Here is a 24,291-nt window from a genome sequence, read left to right as displayed (position 1 = left end):
TGTGCTGAAAGTTACCCATGGGAAATACATTTCCAGTGTTTTACTTCACGTCCAGTCCTCTCCATTCTGCTGTCCTCGGGTGCGTATCTGTGCTGCTGGGAATGAAGAGTAGTTAGTGAGAGCAGCCAGTCTTGAAGGGGTTTCTCAGAAATGCCATTTAAGCAAGTAAACGTAAAACTGCAGGAGAAAGGTGACAGGACTGCTCTGTGTGATCAATGCTTGTTTCCGGGATAGACATCTAGCCTGTGTTGCGTGTGAGAGAGTGGGGGACACCTGGACTTGTGCAAAATATGATGACGATTCCATGTAAAGTTGGGGGTGGACCTAGAACTCAAACTTCCATTTAGTGTTTCTTTGGAGGAAAGCCCCGTTCCATGAATACCAGCTTTAGCAAAATTTTCCAGTAATGATTTCAGACATGTCTGGAATTCACAGCTTTGGAGGAAAAGTCCCAGGACCAAACCTTGGAGCAGTCTGTCTGTTAGTTGCCATGGATTTTTGTTTGTTTTGTTTGCGTTTTATTATCTTAATGAAGTGTAGTTGATTTACAGTGTTGTATTAATTTCTGCTATACAGCAGTGATTCAGTTACACAAATAAATACATTCTTTCCCGTGATGGTTTATCACAGGATATAGAATATAGTTCTCTGTGCTATACAGTAGGACCTTGTTGTTCATCTGTCCTGTATGTAATAATTTGCATCTGCTAATCCCAAACTCCCAATCCATCTATCCCCCACTTCCCCTCGCACTTGGCAGCCACATCTGTTCTCTATGTCTGTGACTCTGTTTCATAGATAACGTTATTTGTGTCATATTATAGGTTCCACATGTAAGTGATATCATATGGTATTTGTCTTTCTCTGACTTCACTTAGTGTGACAATCTCTAGGTCCATCCATGTTGCTGCAAATGGCATTATTTCATTCTTTTTTACGGCCGAGTAGTATTCCATTGTGTACACATACCGCATCTTCTTTAGTCATTCATCTGTCGATGGACATTTAGGTTGCTTCTGTGTCTTGGCTATTGTAAATAGTGCTGCAGCGAACATTGGGGTGCATGTGTCTTTTTGAATTATGGTTGTCTCCAGATATATGCCCAGGAGTGGGATTGCAGGATCATACGTCAACTTTATTTTTAGTTTTTTAAGGAACCTTCATACCGTTCTCCATAGTGGTTGCATCAATTTACATTCCCACCAGCAGTGTAGGAGGGTTCTCTTTTCCCCACATCCTGTCCAGCATTTATTATTGGTAGACCTCTTCAATGATGGCCATTCGGACCAGTGTGAGGTGATACCTCTTTGTAGTTTGGATTTGCATTTCTCTAATAATTAGTGATGTTGAGCATCTTTTCAGGTGCCTCTTGACCATCTGTATGTCTTCTTTGGAGAAATGTCTATTTATGTCTTGTACCCATTTTTTGATTGGTTTGTTTTTATGTTGAGTTGTATGAGCTGTTTGTATATTTGGAAATTGAGCCCTTGTTGGTCGCATAATTTGCAAATATTTTCTCCCAGTCCATAGGTTGTCTTTTCGTTTTGTTTATGGTTTCCTTTGCTGTACAAAAGTTTGTAAGTTTCATTAGGTCCCACTTGTTTATTTTTGTGTGTGGTGTGAGGTGTTGCCGTGTTTTATGTTGACTGAATGTTGAAAAGTGCACATTTTCATTATCATTGTATAGCTTGTACCTTTGATCTTTAAAGCCAGCATTAGTTTATCAGGAGCCTGTGATCCTAGTTGATCTTAAAAGTCATGAATTCTTGATCTTGTCCTTAAGCTCTCACCAGAGTCGTATTGTGACCACCTCTGGGCAACAACTCTGCCCTACCTCAGAGATCATAATAATAAGACGTGTTTATGGCTAAACACAATAGCAAGGAAAAGAATTCTGAGTTTGTAATTAAGCATTTGAGTCTAGTAATTTAGTTTGATTGTTTATTAAATTTCTGTAATATGCTGAAGGTGCCTTTTGAGTGTTAACACTGTCGGCATCCTGTTTTCAAGATGTCCAGACAAGACGTGTATTTTCATCCATTCAGCAAATACTGATTGAGCCCCGTTTTGTGTGAATGACTGAGTGTGTGGTGGGGAACAGAACCTAGTCCCTACTCCCTTGGGGCGGGTGTCCTGACGGCAGACGTCGGGTTCCGGCATTCCTGGTGTCCTCATGCCGGGTCCCTCTTTCTCACTGTCAGGCCACAGCCTCCCAACCAGGCCTGCAGTTCCAGCGCCAGCGCACCCTCCGTGCATGTTTCACATGTCCTTGGAGTTGGGCACACGGATTACACCCCCTTGCTAGTGCGGAAGGGATTGCGAGGCCTCTGGCAGATCTTGCAGGAGCTGCAGAGCCTTAGCCCTGGTCTGGGTTGGGGGAATCAGGGTGTCGCCACCGGGGCCCCACGTCCACATTGTCTGACTGCCCATCATATGCTGAGGTTTCAGCTCCCGAGGCGCAACTTTGTCTCCGTTTTTCTTGCAGCAGATCCCTTGCCTGGGCTCGAGGAGAAACCAGCCAGTGTTGGTGCTTTGGAGGGGGCGTTCCTCAAGCAGCTACCTCACCCCGCGCCCCCACTGCAGGCCGACTGTGCCAGGCGGAGCTCGCCCCAGGGAAGGGATTCGGATGGCCCAGAGCTCAGGCGCGAGTCCTCGGAGCCTGGAGACAGCTGCCCAGTGAGCGCGGGCAGGGGCGCCTGGCTCTCGGGGAGCGGCTTCGCAGGCGCCCAGGGGTGTGCCCTAGCTGACCCGGGGGCACTGCCTGAAAACGGACTGAGGGTGGAAGCCTCCCCGTGTGGGTCCGAGGGCAAGGGCAGAGCGCCACCAGAGGCCATGCCACCCGCCGAGCCCACGTGCGCCCCCCTGTATGCACCTGGCCTGGAGTACCCCAGCTCCACTGCACGGTACCACGTCGGCCCAGGCCTGCAGGCTGTGGGCCCCGTGATGGGGGGCAAGCCCTCAGCCCCGCACCCTCAGCCTTTTCCCCCTCGGGCGTTTCCGTCCCACGACCCTCATTCTGGAGTCTTCCCCCGGTACCGCCCCCACCAGGGAATGAGGTACCCCTACCAGCCGCCACCTCAGCCTTCCTACCATCACTACCCGCGGACTCCTTATTACTCGTGTCCACAGGGCTTTTCAGACTGGCAGAGACACCTCCCTGCCCCGGGAAGCCCGAGCGGGCCCCCGCCGGCTCAGCCTGCCCCTGCCAGGCCCCTCTTCCTCGATAAGAGCGTTGGGGCCGGGCTGCAGGGCTGCGAGGCACTGGGCGCTGCCTTAACTTCCCCCGCGCGGGTGGACACCGTGGTCGCCAAGACAGCTGATGGGCAGAATCCCGGCCCAGAGGAGAAGCAGGATGAGTCTATGGAGAGGCCAGAGAGTCCCAAAGAATTTTTAGATCTGGACAACCACAATGCAGCTACCAAGCGGCAGAGTTCGCTGTCAGCCAGCGAGTATCTCTACGGAACGCCCCCTGCACCGCTGAGCTCGGGGGTGGGCTTCGGTTCGTCTGCTTGCCCCCCGCACGGGGTGATGCTGCACGCGGGGCCTCCTTACCCGCCGCAGCGGCCGGCCGGGCATTTCCAGCCCAGGGCTTACTCCTCCCCCACGGCTGCTCACCCACCTCACCGCCCAGTGGTGGCCCAGCCCAATGGCCTGTCCCCCGAGTGCCCCCTCTACCGCTATCCAGAAGAGGGCCTGGGCCACTTCCAGGCTGTGATGATGGAACAGATGGGCCCTGGAAGTGGGGTGAGGGTGCCTTTCCAGGAGATGTACAGACCGTCCGGGTAAGGCTGCACAGAGTGCTGTTTTCTAGGGAAAAAAAGAGTAGATGGTAGTTTTAACAAAGAAAAACGGCCTTGGTAATGAAGGTGGTGTGCGTGGTGTGGGCGCGGGAAGAGCATGTGGGTTGTGGGTGCTGGGGACTTACTGGGAAGGTGCTAGCTTTGGAGTCCAGTTTTGTCTGTGGTGGTTTTTTCCCTCGTGAAAGTGAATTGGCATTTAAGTGACCGTTCAGTTAGATTTTGGACACCTGATGGCCAGCGTTTGGGAGCTGTAGGCAGAGGCTGTCACCTGGGTGAAGGGGTCTCAGACCTGGGGTGGGCGGTCACAGGTGGTGTCCCAGGCTTACTCCTTGCCTCTCATTTCTTCCTTTAACACTGAATGAAAAAACTAGGTTTATCCAGAGCTAGGGCAAGTTACATTACTGTCCCCATGAGAATTCTGATAGACCCACCCGGGTAATCTGTCATCCAGGAAGTTTTCAAGTCAAAAGTCTTGAAAAAGCCTCACCATAAAACCAGCACCATCCACCTTAAGAACCCGAGTGTCCCTCCCAGGGCCAGCCTCAGAAGACCTTTCCGCATTTGCTTTAGGCCTCTCTGGATACCTGTTATGTTTCTTGTCTTATCTTTGTCTCTGTCCTCCTGGAGCACAGCCCCAGGCCATTACCCCAGCAAAGGAAGTAGCGTCAGCTGGTCTGATGGAGGCCTTATTGGATTTCTTCAGTTGTCCGCAGAGTGTCCTTGTAGCTCTGCTTCTTTTTGATTTTTTTCCCCATTCAGGATCCATTCGAGGTTCATGGATCTAGTTTGGTTGCTGTGCCTGTGTAGTCTCTTAATTTACAACGTTGGCTTTGCTTTCTTTGTTTTTCAAAGTCCGGAGGCCACTTCTGCTGTCAGAGTGCCCCAGACCCTGGATTCTTCTCGTTGTTTTCTCATGTTCAGAGTCACATTGCACACCTTTGTCAGGAGTCCTGCACAGGTGGTGTCAGGCATCTCTCACCCGCCACACTTGGAAGCACCTGTGTCAGTGTGCCGTGTTGATCTCCTGGGTAGTCAAGGCAGGGTCTGTGTGAGACTTTTCACAATTAAAGGTTTTTTCCTTTGCACTGAGTCTGTCTTCGCTCATTCTTAACCGTTCCTTACTTACGTCTCTAGACTGCAGATGCACCCGGCCCAGTCCCGGCCCTCGTTCCCAAAGACGCCGGCACCAGCAGCGCCACAGGAGGGGCTGCCACCACATAAGCCCCCAACACTTCCTCTCGATCAGGTCAGAATGATGAAATATCAGAGGTCTTCTCATTCTTCCAGGTGGCAGGAAGTAAGGACTTGAGTTTGTTGCTGTCGATGCAGAGACTGTCCCCAGAAAGGGCTTTGTGTCCTGTGGGCAGCTGGGGAGGGCCCGGCCCAAGCACTCCAGCTGACAGGGCCTCGGAAGCAGCTTCCCTCCCGTACTGGCGAGTCCCTTATTCCTGTTCTTACGGCACCAGCTGTTTGGGGATTATTTAAACTCCCTTTTCCCAGACTGGCTGCCAGCATTTCTTGGATACCATCCCTTGTCTGTTTTACCCTCCCCACCTACTTCATCTGGGAGAGGCTGGTCCACGGTGCTGGGCGCCGTGCCTTGAGCTGCCCGTGCCTGCTCTCTCTCCCCTGCCCCGACCCGGCCTCCCTGGAGGCAGGAGTCCTCGGCCGCTACAGGGCTGAGCTGTGAGTCGGGCGGTCCAGGATTCAGAGCCCGCACTCCAGCAGAACTGGCTGACGAAGCTAGATCAGGCTGTTTCCCCAGACGGAGAGGAGTGCTTGAGCTTAATTGTTCTTAACAGTTAACACATGTTAATTTTGTTTAAATTGTCTTTATTTTGCTTCCCTCAGAGCTAGTCCAAGGAGGAAACAAGCCCCAGGGAAACAGAAAGCTGCATATGACGAGGGTGGAGAATGGGGAGGAGGGGGGCGCAGCCCCACCCACCTCTCCCGTCATTGGCATCACTTCGTGAGTCCCAGAGCCTGGACGCCCCTCCTCACCGACGCACCTGCTCGCGAGGTCCTGGGCGAGAGTGGAGACCAGATGGGCTGGACTCTGGTGGCTTTTCGAGACCCTGAGACTCTTGTTCAGGGAAGATCATCCTGACCTGGGGGGGCGGTGCTGGTGGGCTGTCATGGCAGCTGCACTCAGGTATACGTTTGGGGAAGGGACTACTCGTGTTGGATGTGTTTGGAGCTGGGTCCAGTTTACAGAGTTTTCATGTTGCCTTTAAGATGATTTCTGTCGTTGGTGGTGAATGTATTGTACATAAAGCCTGCAGGGCGGGTGGTGGGGATGGAGTCTGGCTGGTGGGCCTGCAGCCCTGCTGACCCTCCTCTGTTTACAGCCCTGACCCACTCACATTTGGGAGCTGGAGGAGAGGGCAGGCAAGGCCGCCGTGTTTCCTCTAACGGGCTCTTCCTGTCAGCATGAGGGGCAGCCCCCTGGCTTGGCGCCCAGGTCCTGATCCAACACAGCGGCGCCCCTCCTGGTTGGCCAGCTGCCCCGCCAGGTAGTTGTGAACCAGTATCAGGCATTTGCTCGTTAGAAGGTGAGGTGACCTGTCCCCATCACAGGCCTGCCGGGACTGTGGTCTAGAAGACGCCACAAGCTTCCTGGCACGAATCCCAGTTTGTGGCAGTGACTACTCAGGTTTGTATATGTTTAGTATCAATAAAGAAGCTGCACAGTTTTTAATAGGAAAATGTATTCTATAGATTTACAGCTTGAATTTAGGAATATTTCAGTATATATAGTTTTTATTCATTTTATGTGAATCATAGTAAAATAAGTCATGGTGATTTAAAATAGCTATCAAGAGCAAGTTCTTGAAATCACTTGTTTGTCTGTGATAGGAAACAGTTTTACAGTATTAAGTTACTTTATTACAGTTTTAGAAGCCAACGACACTGGATTCTCCCTGTTTAGCATTCTTTGATTTTAGCTGAGATGCCACCAAAGTTAGGACTCATACGTTTTAAACTTTCGAATATCCCACAAAGGAAAAAAGAAAAAAAAAACAACTAAGGAAGATGCCCTCAAGTTAACAGGTTTCTGTAAAGAATAGTGTATTTTTCAAGCATGCCTTTGGGTTAGTAGAAAAGCTTCCATAAAACATTGATTGGTTGATTTGCACTTGTTTCTTATAAATTCAGCTGTGTGAGAGGCCGGGAAAACCTTGCCTCCAGTCCTAGCGTCCTTGATGAAGCTGGAATAAACCTGCGCTTTCAGTAGGAAAAGAAACAAGTTGGAAACATCCCTGTTGTCCACGCGGAACCCAGGCACCAGCTCCAAACACGTGGATGCTGACCTGCGGGGCGCACGAGGCTTGGGCAGGTTGAGCGCTGGGAACGCGGACGCCTCCCAGACACGCTGCACAGAAACACGAATTTTTCCTTACCAGACTAAAATTTGGCGTGCTTTTAGATGGAGTGAGTTTGGGGGCTGTGTTCTCATTGGATCCTGGTTCTTGTTAGAACCCTGTCATGGGCGTGATGTGGTTCAGGGTGGGGAGGTCAGCGTCGCCCCTTGGGAAGGATGGGGTAGGGTTGCGGGCAGGTCCAGGTTGGCCCCCGAGCTGTGAAGGACCGTGCCCAGGACACTGTGCTTCCCCGCGTGTCTGTGCACCAGCTGGGAGGGGAGACCGCAGCTTTGTGTAGCTGGTCTGGGCCCAGAGCCTTCTCCCCGCTGGCCTTGAAGCTGCTTTGGGTGCGAGGCTGTGGGCACCGCTGCCTTGAGCCGAACCAGACCGGGGCAGGGCCAGGAGGGACCACAGCGATTCCGCCCTCTCCTTCCGCCTGGGGGCCTCGGAGCCTCGGGTCGCTCTGCTCCCCCCCACCCCCACCCCCCCGCCGCAGCCCCTCCTCCATCACCCGCTGCCCCAGGAGCTGTGGACAGGACAGGAGCCTCCCTTCTGGGTGAGTGGACACTGAGGGGGTGTGGAGGGAGTGGAGCCCCACGTGGATACTGTGGTGAGCTGGCTGTGTCCCTTGGCCGGTAGGGCCGTCCCCGGCCGGGCCCCTGCACTCCTCCCAGCTGGAACGTGGCTTGGGAGGAGGTCCCAGAGGGACCTTCCCCTGGGGCTACTGCCGCCTGTCAGGGGCCAGGAGGACTTCACGTCCACCGCTGACCTTGGTTAGAAACTATCTGTCCAGGACCCAGGGAAATAAAAGATCCAGAGAGAAAAGTAGAGCCTTTGGGGAGGTGTCTGGCCTGGGGTTTTTTCCCCTCAGAGTCTGTCCATTTAAAATTAGCTCTTGGCTAAAATTTATTACAGTAAAAACATAAGACTAAGTAAGGACAGACACACAGGATCCTGTTGGTAACGCTTTTCTCATCCCACCTTTTAAAAGTGGAACTAAAGCTGCTGCACCGTCTCCCTTGCAGGGGGTGGGGGTGGGGGACACACTGGCCTGTTGTCAGCAGGACGCCCTACCTGGGGCCCCGGGGGCCTCTGAACAGGAAAACTTACATGTTGCTTGAAAGCCTTCGGCCCTCAGCCAGCCTGGCCCACAGAGCCTGGCAGCGTTCTCGTGACTGGGCTGAGACTGCCTGGGCGTCCCGGTCTCTGTCGCGGGTTGTCTGCTGGGTCGTCACTTGCCCTAGTTCCTGCCGGTCCGGGAGTGGGCTGCGTGCTGTCCAGGACAGCCAGCGCCACCTGGGCTGAGCTTTCTTCTCACTCTTTAAAGGAAGCTCCTATCTGCAGCTACACACTGCTCTCAAGTCCTGGTGTGAAATTTCCTGTGAAACCCTGACCCAATCGCCCCGAGGCAGGGACCGTCACAGAACAGCGGCATCCAGGGCGTTCAGAGTCCAGCGGAAGGACTGGGATGCCCACCTCAGAAATCGGGTCGTGTGGGAGTTGGGGCGTCGGGCCGCGGCTGCTGGGGTGCGGGGTCCCCAGCCAGGGGCTGAGCCCGTGACTGGACTCTGCTGGGACACGGGCCTTCCCTGCCCTGCGTCCTCTCGCGTGAGGCTGGCCGCTCTTCATCCCCACTGCTTTGTAGGCCCTTGCTGAGCAGTCCGTCCGCGGGCTGCCTGCACACTGGTCTCTCCCTCGTTCTGCCCTGGGGGCTGATGTAGAAACGCCTCAAACCAGCTAGCTGACCTGTGGTTTTGAAAAGGGTAGGTGGGTTCGGGAGTGAGTTACTGAACGCTGCCCTCCCAGCTGGGGCTCGTGCCCGGCTCCCCTGCTGCAGAAGCCCGTGGGCTTTCCTGGCCAGTACTGGAAAGGGGAATGCTATTTATTTTTATATTGTGTATATTTTGTCTGGTCTGCTGATTCCCTGTTTCACTGAGAGCCACACTTACCTCAATAGTTAGTTCTATACTGTGTGTTGGATAATTTTTTAAAAGAACTTTTTCAAAAGCTTTTTGATCCTTGGAGGTCTGTAGATTTATTTCCATATGAACTGGTTATTTTGTATAAAGTACATTCTTAAAATAGCAAGGTGATACGTGTGAGTTGTGTGTGTCCTGTGTCACTTTCATCATCGGGGCAAACTCCCATCAGGACAGAGGTTTGAATTAGGCCCCAGGGCCGTCACCTAAAAAGGCAGCCCCATCTCAGCCCACATAGTCCCCGCGGGCCACGCACTGGGCGGGGACGGGGTGGGGACGGGGACTCTGCAGAGAAGCTGAGCAGTAACAAGCTGGCTGGTGGGTCCAGGCGGCGTCTGGGGATCACACACTCTTCCCCACCAGGCCTGTGGGCCCCACCTTCTGCGCCCAGCCCAGGGCCATCCTCACCAGCCCAGGCGCTTGCACAAACAGCGCTTCACCCAAACCCAGACCACCCATCCCGTAAGTGAAGTGTGCGCCTGCGCCTGGGCTGGAGGCTTGGAGACTAGGCGGTGCTCTCCTCCCTCCCAATTTAGTTTTCCTTCCCAGTTCCTGGGAGGGTGTTTGTTGTTGGGGGAGGGGGAGGAGAGATGAAGAGGAGCCGCCTGTTATCAGTTAGCTGGAGTCTTAGGTCACAAACATTCCTGGCCTGTTTTATCCTTGTAAGTAATACCTTTCAGTAGAAATGCTACCACAGATAGTCCCAGTTTCCAGATCTGTTCCCCCTCAGGTTTATCACTTTCTGGGCCGTGACCTTCATGACCTTCAGTTGTTTGTTGTAACATTATCCCCATTGATATATTGGTATATATTTTTGAGACTTCAGCCCTTGTCCTTTTTAAGAACTGTGTTCACAGTGCAGTCAGTCTCCCATACAAAACACTTACACTATAAAACACTATGTCAATCACATTTTCTACTTGAGTAGTTGCATTTCCATGTGTTTTTTTGAAACCCCCCAAAAATGAACTTTAAAATGGAAGTTGTTAGTAAACCCTGAATTTGATGTGATGCCAGTTGGAGTGTTTGTCTTGCTTGACTCTCAGTCCCCTCAGCCTGGGCGGGGCCGGGGGCAGATGGCCAGGACCCTGACCTGGCCCCCTTTGCATCCTGATGTGTGGACCTGTGTGTGCTCATATGAATACGTGCGTGTAAAGTTTGATTTCTAACTTTTGGATTCCCAACTGGAACCCCTCCTACTATGACATGAATTCCTCACCAAATGAAGGCCAGAATGTTCTGACAGTTTTAGCCAGAGATTGACTTTTTAGTAGGAACTTAGCTCTTAGCTGAATGCCTTTAGGGTGTTTCCCAGATTTATCTCCTTGGGACCAAAGCAAAGTGTCTTCCACTGGTCAACTCTGTTTCAAAACCTGGTCCATCAGATGGTGTTAATCTATCCCTGTTTACAGAATCATTGTTTGACATTTACACTTGTTAAGCCCCATGGGTACCATACCTGTGCTTACTTTAGATAGATGGGAGTGTGAAAAGAAAGCTGGTGGGGAAGATTTAGGGAAAAGGAAGGAAGCCAGCCATGAGTGATCAATGCGGGTTAGTCTCAAAATACTGACAGAACTTTCCATTTTGTTTTGTTTTTTGTTTTTTTGCGGTACACGGGCCTCTCACTGCTGCGGCCTCTCCCGCTGCGGAGCACAGGCTCCGGACGCGCAGGCTCAGCGGCCATGGCTCACGGGCCCAGCCGCTCTGCCGCTCGTGGGATCCTCCCGGACCGGGGCATGAACCCGCATCCCCTGCATCGGCAGGTGGACTCTCAACCACTGCGCCACCAGGGAAGCCCGGAACTTTCCATTTTGACATTTGGAAACATCCAGAGGTCTTGTTAGACAGTAATGGCTTTTGTCTCTAAACCTATTCCTGTCATTGGGAGGGAAGATGTCTTAATTTTATAAACAAGTGGCACCTCCAGGGTGAGATTAATCCAAGGTCGGGCCCTTGGAGGCGACCTTCACCCTGAAACTTTGTGGAGAGGACTTTGGGAGAAATGCCTCTGGGCCGAGTGTCCGGACTGAGTGTCCAGGCTGCCGCAGCCCACCCTGTCCCCTCCCCCAACTGCATCCTGGAGATCTGTCTCCTGACCTCATGGTTTTCCTTTGGGTTTTTAAAAGGGGAACATATGTGCTCCTGTTTTTGTTCCCTTTCTGCTACCAGGGTTCACTCCTTTAGTTTCCTTAGGCAATTCTAGCAAAAATCTTGAGTGAAAGATGGACGGTGATATACTAGCCAAGGAGGCAGCTGGAAAGTCTCCCGATTTGGCTGTTGTGTTCTGAAGCCCCACCCCCTCTGCATCCCTGACGTGGGTACCAATTCAGGTGCCTTTGAGATGTCTTCCGACTTGGAAAAGCACTGCCCGCTCCTAGCTGCTTGGGTCTGAACCTCATTCCAGACAGCAAGTGGCAGGATGGCGGAGCTGTTCTGGCCAATTAAGGCTGGGTGTTATTTTTTAGAGCCTTGCAGTTGGTTCCTTGGAGCGTGTCCACAGCTTTTGCTTTGGGGAGGAATTGAGTCGGCAGGAGGAAGGCAAGGACGTGGCCCAGCCCCAGGAACTAAGATGAAAACAGACTAACTCGCAGTCACCTTCTCAGTAAGTATTTATTAAATCCCTTCTGTGTGCCTGGCGCTCGCGTACTTACTAACAGGACAGAAGGAAAAATACGGCTTTGTCTGCAGACTTCACAGTAAAGGGAGAAAAACAGGGCAGAAACGCTGCACGAGAGCAACATATGAGCAGAACGCAGTGCTGAGCTGCCATGGTGGGTCGGGAGAGACGCCGGCGCAGGGCCAGACCCTGAGGGGCAGGGTCTCAGGCCCTCTCAGGCCTGTTCCGTTCTGTCTCCTCTGAGCCCTGTTCTGGCTTGAGACCCTCTCTCCCCTTTCACCCCGGCTCTGCTCCCGGCCAGACTGAACTGCAGTGAAGGTGACACAGTGCAGAAAACAGCCTCTGGAAGTGATCCCCAAGGCGCAGGGGTGGAGCTGGCCTTGGGAGGAGACCTGTGTGTCCCTTGGCCCAGGGAGGGGGCTCCAGTGTGGCTCTGGGCTGCAGCACTGCCCGGGGCTTCGTTAGAAGTGCGGATTCCGGCTTCCTGTCCCAGACCTGAGAAATCACAGCGAGCTGGGCCTCAGCCAGCACCTGTGGGCCTGAGGCAGGGTGCCGAGTGCGCGTGGCTTCAGGGCTGATGAGCCCTTCGCTGCCCCTGCATCCCCGGCCCTGCCCTCCTGATACCTGCCCCCGTTCGCCTGTCTCTGCTTCGAGTCCCACCCTTGGACTGGTGGGTGCTTTGGGGTCTAAACCCAGCAGACCTGCTGTCCAGTCCTTTCTGCCGTCCATCCGTTTACTCCCCGTGGCGTCTCCCGCCGCTGCTGTTGTGATTGATCCAACAAATTTTAGTGACCTTATGTTCGGCCTTGCAATGCCCTAGACCAGTGGTTGCCAATCTAGGCCACCCATTAGGGGTTTAAAAACCTGGACTTAAAAAAACCAGATGCCTGGGCCCTCCCCACAGTTTCTCCCTGGTCTGGGGCGCAGCCTTGGCACCGGGGTTTTTCGGAGCTCTCCTGGTGACCTTTGTACCGTCAGCATTGCAAACCGCTCCCCACAACTTGCAGCTTCGGTGTGCACAGGAATCCTGTGAGGGCTCATTAAGATCAGACCCTGGACCCTGGGTTGGAGCGTCCCGAGGTCCATGGGGCCGGACTGTCCTCGCTCCACCCCCCACCCCCCGCAAGTCCTCTGACCACACCCATCTCCTCCCCTGGGTCCCCTCCCCATAAACGTTGCCCCAGTCTCCTCTCTTTACCTTCATCCCAACTCATCCCAGCTCTTCACCTGGCATTTTTCTCCTGGCATCTGGCTCCTCCTTCCCTTCCTGGAGGTGGGGACTGAGCTGCTGCCTTGGCCACACCCACTTCACAGCCCTCTGCTCCTCCATGGCCCCTGGCAGTGCATCAGCCCCTCCCGGAAGGGCCCAGGCCTGTCCCACTGCCGCATCTCACCCCACTCCCACCCCTTCTCCTCTGGACGCCTCCTCCAGACGACCAGACTTTTTTACCTGTAACCTCAGTTGTCACTGCAGCCGACTGGCGCCTCCATCAATTCTGAGACGCTGATCCCCTTTCCAAATTCCTGTTGGACTTTGACACCCATGTGTCCTGCTGCTGTTTGGTAATTTTTCGTTTGCCAGTGTTTTAAATTCTTCAATTAGTAAACAATTTGCAATTTTATTTCCAGACTTTATTTCCTACACCTTGTATATTGTTTATAAAACCCTTTCTTAACCATTTTACTGTAATTCACATTAATGTGGACACCTTCCTCCGCTCCTCAGTGCCCCCCATTCATGTTTAAATGTAATTTAAGACCTTCATTACTCACCTCTTTGTTTTGCTTCTTATTGTAAAATACACATAAATCTTACCATTTTCACCATTGGTAAGTGTGTGCTGCAGTTGCATTGAGGATACTCACATCATCATGCAACCACTACACCATCCAGCCCCAGAAGTTTTTTATCCCAAACTGAAACTCTGTCCCCATTAAACACTAACCTCCCCACCCTTGGTAACCACTTTTACTACTCTGTGTCTGTGATTTTGACTGATCCAGTTTCCTCGGATAAGTGGGATCATGCAGTATCTGTCCTTCTGTGTCTGGCTTATTTCACTGAGCGCAGTGCCCTCCCAGTGCATCCGTGTCCTAGCAGGTGTTAGAAGTCTGTCCTTTTCAGTCCGAGTGACACTCCACTGTGTGGATGGACGACATTGTGTTTATGCACCGCCCATCGATGGGTGTTTGGGTTGTTCCCCTTTCTGGCTACTGTGAATGATGCTGCAGTGAACATGGTGCACAGTTAATGTCCGAGGCTCTGCTTTCAAATCTGGGTGCACACCCAGGGGTGAAAGTGCTGGGTCATGAGGTAACTCAGGTTTTAACTTCGTGTGGGGCTGCCATCCTGTTTCCCACGGATGCGGTACCACTTCACGTTCCCACCCACAGGGCGCCAGGCCCAGCCAGTAGCTCCAGCTCTGTCTGTAGCACCCTAGCTGGTGTGCGATGGTGTCTCTTCTGTGGCAATGCTTTAAGTTCATGCCAACAGCCAGGCTTTTCTCTCTGCCCCCGTGTCCTCACCGCCGCAGCCCTCCTGATGCCCCTCCTGCTGGTTGGGGGTTCACACATGGCATCTGGCCATGCTGCTGCTTCACAGAAAGCATTCGCATCCCTTCCCTCCCACTGCAGGTTCTCCTGCCTCTTCCTGGATTATCGTAATGTCCTTGGCCTGTGCCCTCTGGACCCAGCTTCACACCCTGTGTCAGCATCCACTGCCACCAGGAAGGGGAGGGACAGTACCATTAAGTGGACGCCTCGTATGTGCCAGCTGCTGTGCCAGGTTCTCTACGTCGGAGTATGTCTCATAGTTGAGGAAACAGGCACAGAGAAGTTAAGTAACTTGCTTAAGGTCACACAGCTAGTGAGTGGTAAATGAGATCATGCAGCTCGTAAGCAGCCTGACTGCAAAGCCTACTCTGCCCCGCTGCCCTGCGTGGTCCTCAGCAAGGCTGTGACGTGGAGACGAGACGCACTGAGTGAGATCACTTGGCTAAAGCGGGGGGTGCTGACTTGAGCAACAAGTCCCCTGCGTCCGGAGCCGCAGCCTGACCGCTCGGGAAGCTGGTCTTTAAGACCATCACATTCCTCTCTAAAGCTTTCCAGCCCCTGAGTTGGAAGAATCCTTAGGGCAGCACTGAGTTCCCAGCTCAGCTGTGATGTTCTTCAAAGTGCAGGGACCTTGCAAACCAGCCTGCAGCGCCCTCTCCCCCTAAACGGACAGAAGGTATCCGTGCAGAGAGAGCACCGGAACAGGCCTGCAGGCCGGTGCTGTTCGTCCTCCTCCCTGAACTCCAGGCCTCTGGGGAGGTGGGGCTGCCCCGCCCCCTGCCCCCGAGTAATAGCCTCTGGGGCTTCATTCAAGCCCGCCTGTTGGAGAAACAGGAGAGGAGATGGCTCGGGGTGAAGGGGCTGCTGTAGGCAAGTGGGGGTCTCGCAAAGCAGTCGTCCCACAGCGGGCGGGGATCTGGCCTCTATCGAGGGAGTAGAGAGGCAGAAGCTGTGGGTGACTGTCCATGTCGAGCTTAGAGTGAGGAGGAGAGGAGCTGCTTCTGCCAGACAGGAGGCTGTGGCACGGCCTCGTCTCCTTTGCTGCACGGGCACCATACGCACGTGGAAGTGCAGTGCCCTGGGGGCTGCAGCGCCAGGGCTCCAATCCTGGAGGCCTCCAGTAGGTGGTCAGGGCCTCGCATGCTTGGGGAGCCAAGGGCCGTGGGAGGGGGCACAGGATGGGGCTCGGGGCACTCCCCCAGGCCGAGCATCTGGATGGGATGCCAGCCGCGGACTGTGGCTGGAGCCCTGGGCTGGGCCTGTACCTGGGCGTCAGGTGGGCCCACAGAGGCCAAGGTGGGAGCGGCTGAAAGGGCCGATGCGGGGAGCAGAGGCCCAAAGGACCTCCGTCCCATCAGGGGGACAGTGAGTAGGGGGCTCAAGGGTGGCACGGTGCGGGGGTGCCATAAGGTGGACCCCAGGCAGGGTCAGGGTCCTGGGAGCAGCAGGTTGGGTGCCGGGCGGAGGCCGGGAGCTGGCCTCTGGGCAGCATTTCTACCCATGAAGAGGGGCTTGTTTCCCCCCAGCCTACTGTGGACCAGTAGTTTTGTGAGATACAGCAAAAATGGATTACTAGAAAAATAGAATTAAAAAAACAAAAGCGCACATCTTTGTTAGATTCTAAAACATGAAATTACTCAAGGTGCCATAATGGTTTCTCAGCACTGACCCAGTTTCTGTTTGAGTCCCCGCCCAGCATGTGCGGGGCCCTGTTTTTCGGAGGAAGCGTGAAGGCATAGACTGCTTGGCTTTGGGGACGGGAGGGAGAGGCCACCAGGGGCTGGGGGGTTGGGTGTTGAGTGGCAGGGAATGACCAGAAGGCGGGGAGGATGCTGACGGGGGAGCCGGGCAGCTCACACAGGCGGTGTGCAGAGGGAGGGGTGTTCTAGGGCACTGGGATCCAGCGACACAGGTCCCAGGAGGGTGGGGGGCTTGCAAGTCAAAGGGGTGAAAGGTTCTCATGAGGGAGGCGCCTGCACCCGGGCGGCCTTGTCCCTGCAGTGCACACTGAGCCCCTGGGTGCCTCAGGCCTGTTTTCTGGAAGAATTGCCCTTGCCTGGGGCCGGGGTGGGGGGCGCTGCTTTTGTTCTCAGCTGAGTCCCCCCTGCACACGGCAGGCACCCCACAAGCTCTGGCAGAGCGGCAGGCACTCGGGCCTCGGTCGCCCTGGGCTGAGCATCTGTGGGACGTGACTCCAGGGCAGCCCTGGCTGCCGGTTTTCTTTCTGCTGACTGTTGACAATCCACTCACCACCCACAAACCTTGCCTTCACGGCTCGAGGGCGATGCCAGGCCATAGCGCCTGGCATGTGGCTGGGGACATGGGCCCGTCGTCTGGTGGAGGGGCACCTGCAGCTCCACTGGCCCTGGGATCCGGGTGCCGTTGGTTTTTCTGGCTTCTTCTAGGTACCTCTGTTCCAGTGGGCAGTGAACCACAATTTATAAGCGAGTAATTTAGTTCCACAAACAGCAGGGGTAACGGCTGCAAGATTCTCAGTTATTTGAATGTCTGGATTCCGACAGGAAGGGTTTTCCGTGCGGCCCGTTGTTTCCTGCAGCTGGAATTCAACACGTCCTCTCCACAGCTTAGCAAGCGTCTGGAAGGACAGCCAGGACACGAATCTCCTGGCCTTAGGGCTCCTAAGGCTGCAGTCTGGCGCCGGCCCCCTCCTCTCCCCAACTCCAGGCGCGGGTCTGCGGTTGGCAGATGCTCAGTCCCTTTGCTGATGTTGGGCATGATGAAGGCTCTTGGGCCCGAGCACTGCAAACCAGTGCTAATAACCTCGTTTACTGAGGGATCCTGAGGGCAGGGATCGAGCATCCCCCCCGCCAGTCTCCTCCAGCCCTGTTCCTCCCACAGACCCAGTTTCCCATGTTGCCAGCGCTCAGACCCGGTGCCTGCAGCCTCCCTGTCCCAGCTCCGACCCACGCACCCTGCCCACCTTCCCGTGCAGCCTGGATCCTCTCTGTCCGCCCTCACCTCTGACCTTCGCCATCTGCTCTCCACGCAGCGGCCAGTCGTCCCGTCACCTTGAGACTCAGCACTCTTCAGTGGACTCTTTCAGAAGAAAAGCCAAAGGCAGGAGGCCTCAGGAGGTCAGGCCTCGGCCCCGCCACCTCCGTGACTCGGTGTCCCTGCTCGCAGGGACGGCGCCTGCCCCACTGGATGTTCTTCCCGGACACCCGCAGCCCTCGCCCTCACGCCCTCTGGGGCCTCAGGTCGCCTTTTCCCCATCCCGGAGTCTCCGCCTTCCCTGCTGCATCTTTCTGGGCAGAGGCAGGTCACTGGCTGTTCCCCAGGATTTGCTTTGGCTACCGCCTGTCTCCTCCTTCACGTGCGGCTCCTGATAACCAGCGTTCTCGCCCGGACCTGGGGCACCCAGCGCCTAGCACTCAGTCCATTTTTCCCGAAAGGGACAATACACACCAAGAGAGATGCTGATCTCTTTTCTTCCCCAAAACAAAATCGCTGGAGACGCTTGAGCCGTGTCGGCTGCCCGGGAACGAGGACGGGCCTTCCAGACGCTGGGACTCCCCTCCCAGCGCCAGCATCCTCACCCGCTTTCTTCTGACCTTTTGATCCCAAGGCCCAAGAGGTCCAGGAAGAGAGCGGACTGAGCACGTGGGCAGCTGGCACGGGTTCCCAGGTGACCGACCTCCCCCTGCACTGGAGCCGCGGCCCTGGGAGCTTCCCGACGATCTCTGACCAGGATTTGAGGTGAACGGCTTCCCTTCCCAGTCCCAAGGAGAGCATCTGTCCCCCGGTGCCCTGGACGCCATGGAACTGGTAATTGTTGGCCCTGCATCTTCTCAGGCTGCAAAACTTAAGTCACAGTCTGTTTGTTGCCTCAGTTTCTGGCTTGTTTATCAAGGTCCACTCCTGAGAAAAACGTCCTGTTATCCTCTCTCAGGTAATCTACCTCCAAGGATCTGCCTCTGCCTGAGACAGAGGGACTCTGTGCTAGGTTCCGAGGAGCCTTGTTTTCCATTTTCAGTCTCCCAAACTCAAGGACGAGGGACCTCACGATGTATGTAGTGTGACTTTCTTTCCTTTTGGCCACAATCAGATCATCTCAAGCTCTAACCCTGGTTCTCTTCCTTTATCAGAAGCGTGTGTTCTTATTGTTGTTTGTGGCTCTCATTTACCAAACACATAACCTCTTTATCCTCACAAACCCTAGAGTGAGGCCAGCCTCACCTGGGGGACTGGGGGTGAGAGATCAGAGGCAGGTGACTGCTTGAAGCAAACAGCACGGCCAGGATTCACACTCAGTTCTGACCTTAAGCTGGAAATAAAACTGCTTGAAAAATCATTTGAAACTTTTACACGTGGTTCCAGGGTGGGGACCGGCCAGAGGGCCCGGAGGCAGCCCTGAAGGAGCTGAACCCCCTGGGTGCGGAGCTGGCCTCCCTCCCAGAAGCCCCCGCCCGGCCTCCTGGCTCCCCGTGGGGCTGGGGGCGGTGCTTTCGCCCTGCAGGGTTGGTCGGGCCGAGGAGAGGGGCCTCTGAACTCCCGTGGGGCAGGGGCCGAGGAGCCTCTCGTGCCCGTTCCCCTCTCCGTCCTGCCCTCCGTCCCCTGGTCCCATCCTGGCTGTGCGGCCAGCCTCCCCCACTGTGCCCACCCCCGACCCCGGGCCTAGTGTCAGAGCAACGCTCATCAACGGAGGCGTGCCAGGGCTCCTGGGGGTGACCCGTGTGTTTCCCATCGACTTGGCCGAGGCTCGGCTACAGAACCAGCGTGGACAGGAAATCTACAAAGGAATGTATGTTGGGGGCCAGGGGTGCGTCGGGGTGCGGGGCCCCGCAGGGCGGGGCGGCTGCCTGCTCACCCTGACCTTGCTGGCCTCCGCCTCCACGGCAGTGGGCTGCCGGGGAAGACAGCTCGGGGGGAGGGCTTCCTGGGCACGAACCAAAGCGGGCTCCTCAGGACCCGGGTTGGCACAAACTTGGGGGGCTTGACGTTGCTTCTGCGAGGGGAGCAGGAACACATTTGCATGTGGTGAGGCGCGGGGGCCCCGTCCTGGTACAACTGTGTGTGGCGGTGGAGGCCAGTGAGCCTCACCTTCTCAGCTCCCCCCGCCCCAGAGCCGGGACAGCTGCAGAGAGAGGGGCTTCTCCCCGGCACCAGCCCCTGCTGGTCCCGCCCCCGCAGTGTCCCCAGCCAGGGCCGCACACCGTGGCTGTCGAGCCTTGCAAGATGGACACGAGGCTGGATTGAGAGGGGCTGATGCGCCAGTGGCCCTGAGCGTAAAGGCAAAGCCCTGGGACCCACACGGCTGCCAGCCCTGCCCCGCAGGACCTCGCGATCAGGCTGAATTTGGGGAACTGGTCACTTGTCGGGGGGTGGGTGGCACGAACAAGACGCAGGTGACTTGTGGGAAGTGCACGAAGGAGCCGTTGGGCACATGCAGTCCTAGCGGGGCAGCAGAAAAGAAAGGGCGTTTCTGTGAAATAGGCAGAGGAGCCCCCCCGACTCCCAGGGGCCTCACTCATCCCGGAAGCTCACTGGCTGCGGGAGGGGTCCCTATGGCTGCAGACGCCCCACCCTCGCGGTTTCCTTCCAGGAGCTGCGGTGAACCTGACCGTGGTCACCCCAGAGAAGGCCATCAAGCTGGCAGCCAGTGACTTCCGGCAGCAGCTCCTTGGAGGACGGGTGCATCGCGCTCTTTTCTGGAAGGTGGCGGGAGCGGGTGGCAACCACGCGTTGGCTCACCTGTCAGCAAGTGTGTAAATGTGCATAGGTGGCTGAGCGCTGGTGTGGTTTGGCAGACGGAAGGTGATTTCTAACCTGGAAAGACAGGCCGTATAGGATCTATATGCTCCGTCATCAACCAGCAGACGAATTTTTTTTTAAATAAATTATTTATTTTTGGCTGCGTTGGGTCTTCGTTGTTGCACATGGGCTTTCTCTAGTTGCGGTGAGCAGGGGCTGCTCTTCGTCGCGGTGTGTGGGCTTCTCATCGCGGTGGCTTTGCAGACGAATTCCTTTTTCAGTTTTATTGAGGGCAACTGATGTTCAGCGCTGGGTACCTTTAAGGTGTTCAGCCTGACGACCTGACATCCATATACTGCAAAATGATGTTAGTTAACACCCATCCGCTCACAGAGTTAACAAAAATGTTTTTTTTAAGAGTTCTTTTATTTTCTAAAATATTTATTTGCGCTGGGTCTTAGTTGTGGCACGCCGGCTCCTTAGTTGTAGCTTGCATGTGGGCTCTAGTTCCCTGAGCAGGGATCAAACCTGGGCCCCCTGCATTGGCAGCACAGAGTCTTAACCATTGGACCACCAGGGAAGTACCCTTTTGTTTTTTACAAAGATGTGTTTCTTGTGATGAGAACTCCTGGGATCTGCTCTCTTAGCAAACCCTCACATACACAGCGGTGTCGTTAACTCCAGTCACCGTACTGTGCATCATGTCCCCAGGACGCACTGACCTTGTAACTGCAGCTGTGCACCGTTTCACCCAGTTCACTCAGTCCCCATCTTCTGCCTCTGGGAACCGCAAATCCAAACTCTTCTTCTATGAGTTTGCATTTTTATAGATTCCACGCATGAGTGAGATCATGTAGTATTTGTCTCTTTCTGTGTGATTTATCTCACTTAGTGTAATGCCCTCAGGGTCCATCCAAGTTGTTGCACATGACAAGAATTCCTTCTTTTTTTTAAATGACTGAGTAGTATTCCATTGTATGTAATAAATAAATAGATATACACCTCGTCTTCTTTATTCATTCGTCCATCCATGGACACTTTGGTTGTTGCCACGTCTTGGCTACTGTAAATAATGCTGCTATGAACGCAGGGGTGCATAAGTCTTTTTGAATTACTGTTTTTGTTTTCTTTGGGAAAATACCCAACTTAAACTCCCACCAGCAGTGCATGAGGGCTCCCTCTTCTCCATGTCCTCACCAACTTTTGGTATTTGTTGTCTTTGGTGATGGCCAGTCTAATTGGTGTGAGGTGATAGCTGAGAGGTTTTGATTTGCATTTCCCTGATGATTAATTACACTGAGCATTTTTTCACGTATCTGTTGGCCATTTGAATATCTTCTTCAGAAAATGTCCATTCAGGTCCTTTGCCCATTTTTAAATTGGATTTTTTGGGATTTTTTTTTTGCTATTGAGTTGTATGAGTCCTCTGTATGTTTTGGATATTAGCCCCTTATCAGGTATATTTTTGCAATTATTTTCCCCCATTCAGTAGGCTACCTTTTCATTTTGTTGATGGTTTCCTTTGCTGTGAAGAAGCTTTTTAGTTTATTTTTGCTTTTCTTGCTTGTGCTTTAGGTGACCGATGTCAAGGAACTTCTCCCGCTGTTGGGAGTTTTATGATCTCAGGTCTCACATGTAAGTCCTTAATCCACTTTGATAGTTTCGTGAGTGGTATAAGATAGAGGTCTAGTTCTGTTCTTTTCCATGTGAATATCCAGTTTTCCCAGCACCGTTCCTTGAAGAGGCTGTCACTTCTCCATCGAGTATCCCTGGCTTCCCTGGCGAACATTAGGTGACCATCTATGCAGGAGTTTATTTTCCCAGCACCATTCCTTGAAGAGGCTGTCACTTCTCCATCGAGTATCCCTGGCTTCCCTGGCGAACATTAGGTGACTGTCTATGCAGGAGTTCATTTCTGGGCTCTGGATTCTGGTCCATCTTTCTGTGTCTGTTTTTATGCTGATGAATTGAAACAGATCAACTGCAGACACTTTGTAGTTCTCTCTGTGCTTCCCGTTGCCCCAGTGAAAGTTGTTGGGGGATCAGGAAGGAAGCAGTCCTGCAATGGGTTGTTTCATGGTCCTGGTCTCAGCCTCCCTGGCAGCCTGTTTTAAATTTAGTCTCTTGTCATTAAGGAGACTGAGCTTGACTACTTACCCAGTGGGGTGAGTGGCAGCCAGCCCAGGGGGACTAAATACCTAGGGAGGGTAGACGGGCCAGGGTGGGGCAGCAGGGCTGCCTGTGGCCGAGGGAGCCTGACTCCGGCCCACGGGGCGCAGCGGAATCTGAAGCTGGAGATTCTCGCCGGCTGTGGAGCTGGGCTGTGCCAGGCGGTGGTCACCTGTCCCCTGGAAATGCTCAAGATTCAGCTGCAGCGTGCTGGGCGCCTGGGTGAGGCCTCTCCCACCTTCGCGCAGGATCGATAAGGGGCTGTCAGAACAGATTTCCCCACGTTCGCACTCATCCGCCAGACTGTGACCCAGTCAGCGCTCCAGGTCAGTAGAAGTCTTTATTTTGTGGATTTCAACACCTCCAGCTGTAGGACAAACAGCAGGGATGAGACTCAGTTCAGGAGGGGGAGAGAATGTTTCCCTGTTACCTCTGTCCTGCTGCCTTAACATGTAGGCCTGATTTCCTAAAGATTTGAAGCAACGTCAGTGGCCTGCTCATGCACACTTCAGTGTGGCTATGGAAGCTGGCCTTCCGTGGGACGGCAGTGAAAGGGAGAAGAGGGCCATTCCTATTCTTTTGCTTTTCTCTGGAAAAGGAGTTTGGCCCTTTCCTAAATCTGGGTCCTCTCAAAGACACACTGGTCAGGTATCAAAGCATCTATCGAGGACAGGGGTGTGTCCCATGAAAGGAGGCCAGTGGGGGGCACAGAGGGTGTCTCCCCAGGGCGAGGTGTGTCAGCCACGGGACTGACACAGCACCTGTGAGGCCTTGGGTGTGCGTCTCCCCTCCAACCAGCTGGCCACACATGCTGAGCTGGAATTTAGCCAGGTTTCCAGGCTGGATCAGACCAGCCTGAAGCAAACAACTGCGGAAAGAGTGAAGTCCAGACACTGGAAGCCCCTGCTGTGTTTTGATCTGCAAAGGGTAAGGTTCTGTCACGTGTCGTTTTTCAACCTGGACGAGAAGTCTTAGTACTCCTTCAACACTCAAAAAGAAGTAAAACTCAGGATATGGATGGATGGGTAAATTATGTACACCTAAGGCAGACCATGCGGAAAATAATGTTCACTGATTGACCACCTTCTTAAAGCTACTCGTTTGAGACCTGTGCCTAGATTTCTACCCTATGAAATATGGTAAAAGGGGCAGCAAGTACCTTCTTAGTATGCATTGTTTCTCTGCTGGATACCAGTCAAAATTGAGGCAAGAAGTAGCTTCCTTTTAGGGCTTAAAATCTAGGCCAAGTGTCTCAAACACTGAGAATTTAAAAAATTAATATTCACACAACTTCAGTGCATCGAATGCTGTGGTCATTAATGAGACTCACCCACATTCAACACGCTTGCATCAATAACCAATTTTCAGGGGAAAAACTCGGTTCTGTTTATTAGATGCTTAACTCATCAGATCATGTGCTCTGAATTACTCCACTAAAAAGGGTTGACGTCTGAAGAACCTAATTCCATAAAATGGGACATGTTCCCCTAGTCTTGGAATTCTAGAGAAAGGAGGCACCCCTTAAGTAAGTCTGAAGGGCAGTTTTTGAACAAAGATAATTTGCTGGTCTACAAATTACGCAGAAGATATACGGGGATTCCTGTGTCCCAAAGTACAAGTCCCGTGAAACTATGCAGATAAGTTTAGAGATGGTTGAGGAATGGAAGAAAGATCAAAAACACAGTTTTAACAGGAGGATAAGGAATTGGCGGAGGAGGGGGTCCTACCACAGTTTCCTATAAAGAAAGCCGGGCAGGCAGTGGCCGTGCCCTTGGGAAGCAGCCTAAGCAGCAGGGACATCCTATTAATTAGATAATATAGACCCGAGAGCTCGCTCCCTGGAGCCAAGAACTGATGTCCTCACCTTAGGACAACCCTCAGCTCTAGGAAGGGCGGGGCCCGAGGGGCTGCCTTCCCTCCCCGCAGCCCGCGGCCAGGGTTCCGCTGCCAGCCCTGCCCCGCGGGGCCCCCTTTCCCCCAGCAGGCGCCCGGCCGCGGCCCTCATCGCCAGCGAGCTAATCCGCACCCAGGGCCTGGTGGGGCTCTACTGGGGGCTGAGAGCCGCCCTCCTCAGGTGAGGCCTCTCCCCAAGCTGG

General features: G+C 53.9%; 2 protein-coding genes across 2 annotated transcripts in view; both read left to right on the top strand.

Moving 5' to 3' along the window:
• Positions 1-18,035, top strand: part of CECR2 (CECR2 histone acetyl-lysine reader) — a gene marked incomplete at both ends in the record, with an annotated part of 166,599 nt that extends 148,564 nt beyond the window's left edge. The window contains 4 exon segments of the mRNA XM_082849508.1: positions 2,486-3,782; positions 4,935-5,046; positions 7,659-7,718; positions 17,901-18,035. Of these exon segments, the coding sequence (XP_082705634.1) occupies positions 2,486-3,782; positions 4,935-5,046; positions 7,659-7,718; positions 17,901-18,035 (1,604 nt within the window).
• A 56-nt stretch (positions 18,036-18,091) lies between these two features.
• On the top strand, positions 18,092-24,273 carry SLC25A18 (solute carrier family 25 member 18; the record flags this gene model as incomplete). The annotated part of the gene is made up of 6 exons (XM_082849506.1): positions 18,092-18,100; positions 18,653-18,707; positions 18,917-19,051; positions 19,878-19,966; positions 22,306-22,417; positions 24,122-24,273. 6 exons carry the CDS (start codon positions 18,092-18,094, stop codon positions 24,271-24,273), a joined length of 552 nt encoding a protein of 183 aa, XP_082705632.1.
• Positions 24,274-24,291: the final 18 nt, after the last annotated feature.

This window comes from Leucopleurus acutus, assembly GCF_964270905.1.
Source record: "Leucopleurus acutus genome assembly, chromosome: 11".
In the NCBI taxonomy this organism is placed as follows: domain Eukaryota; kingdom Metazoa; phylum Chordata; class Mammalia; order Artiodactyla; family Delphinidae; genus Leucopleurus; species Leucopleurus acutus.
Note: the sequence above shows the minus strand (reverse complement) of the source record. Positions and strands in the feature narration are given on the sequence as shown.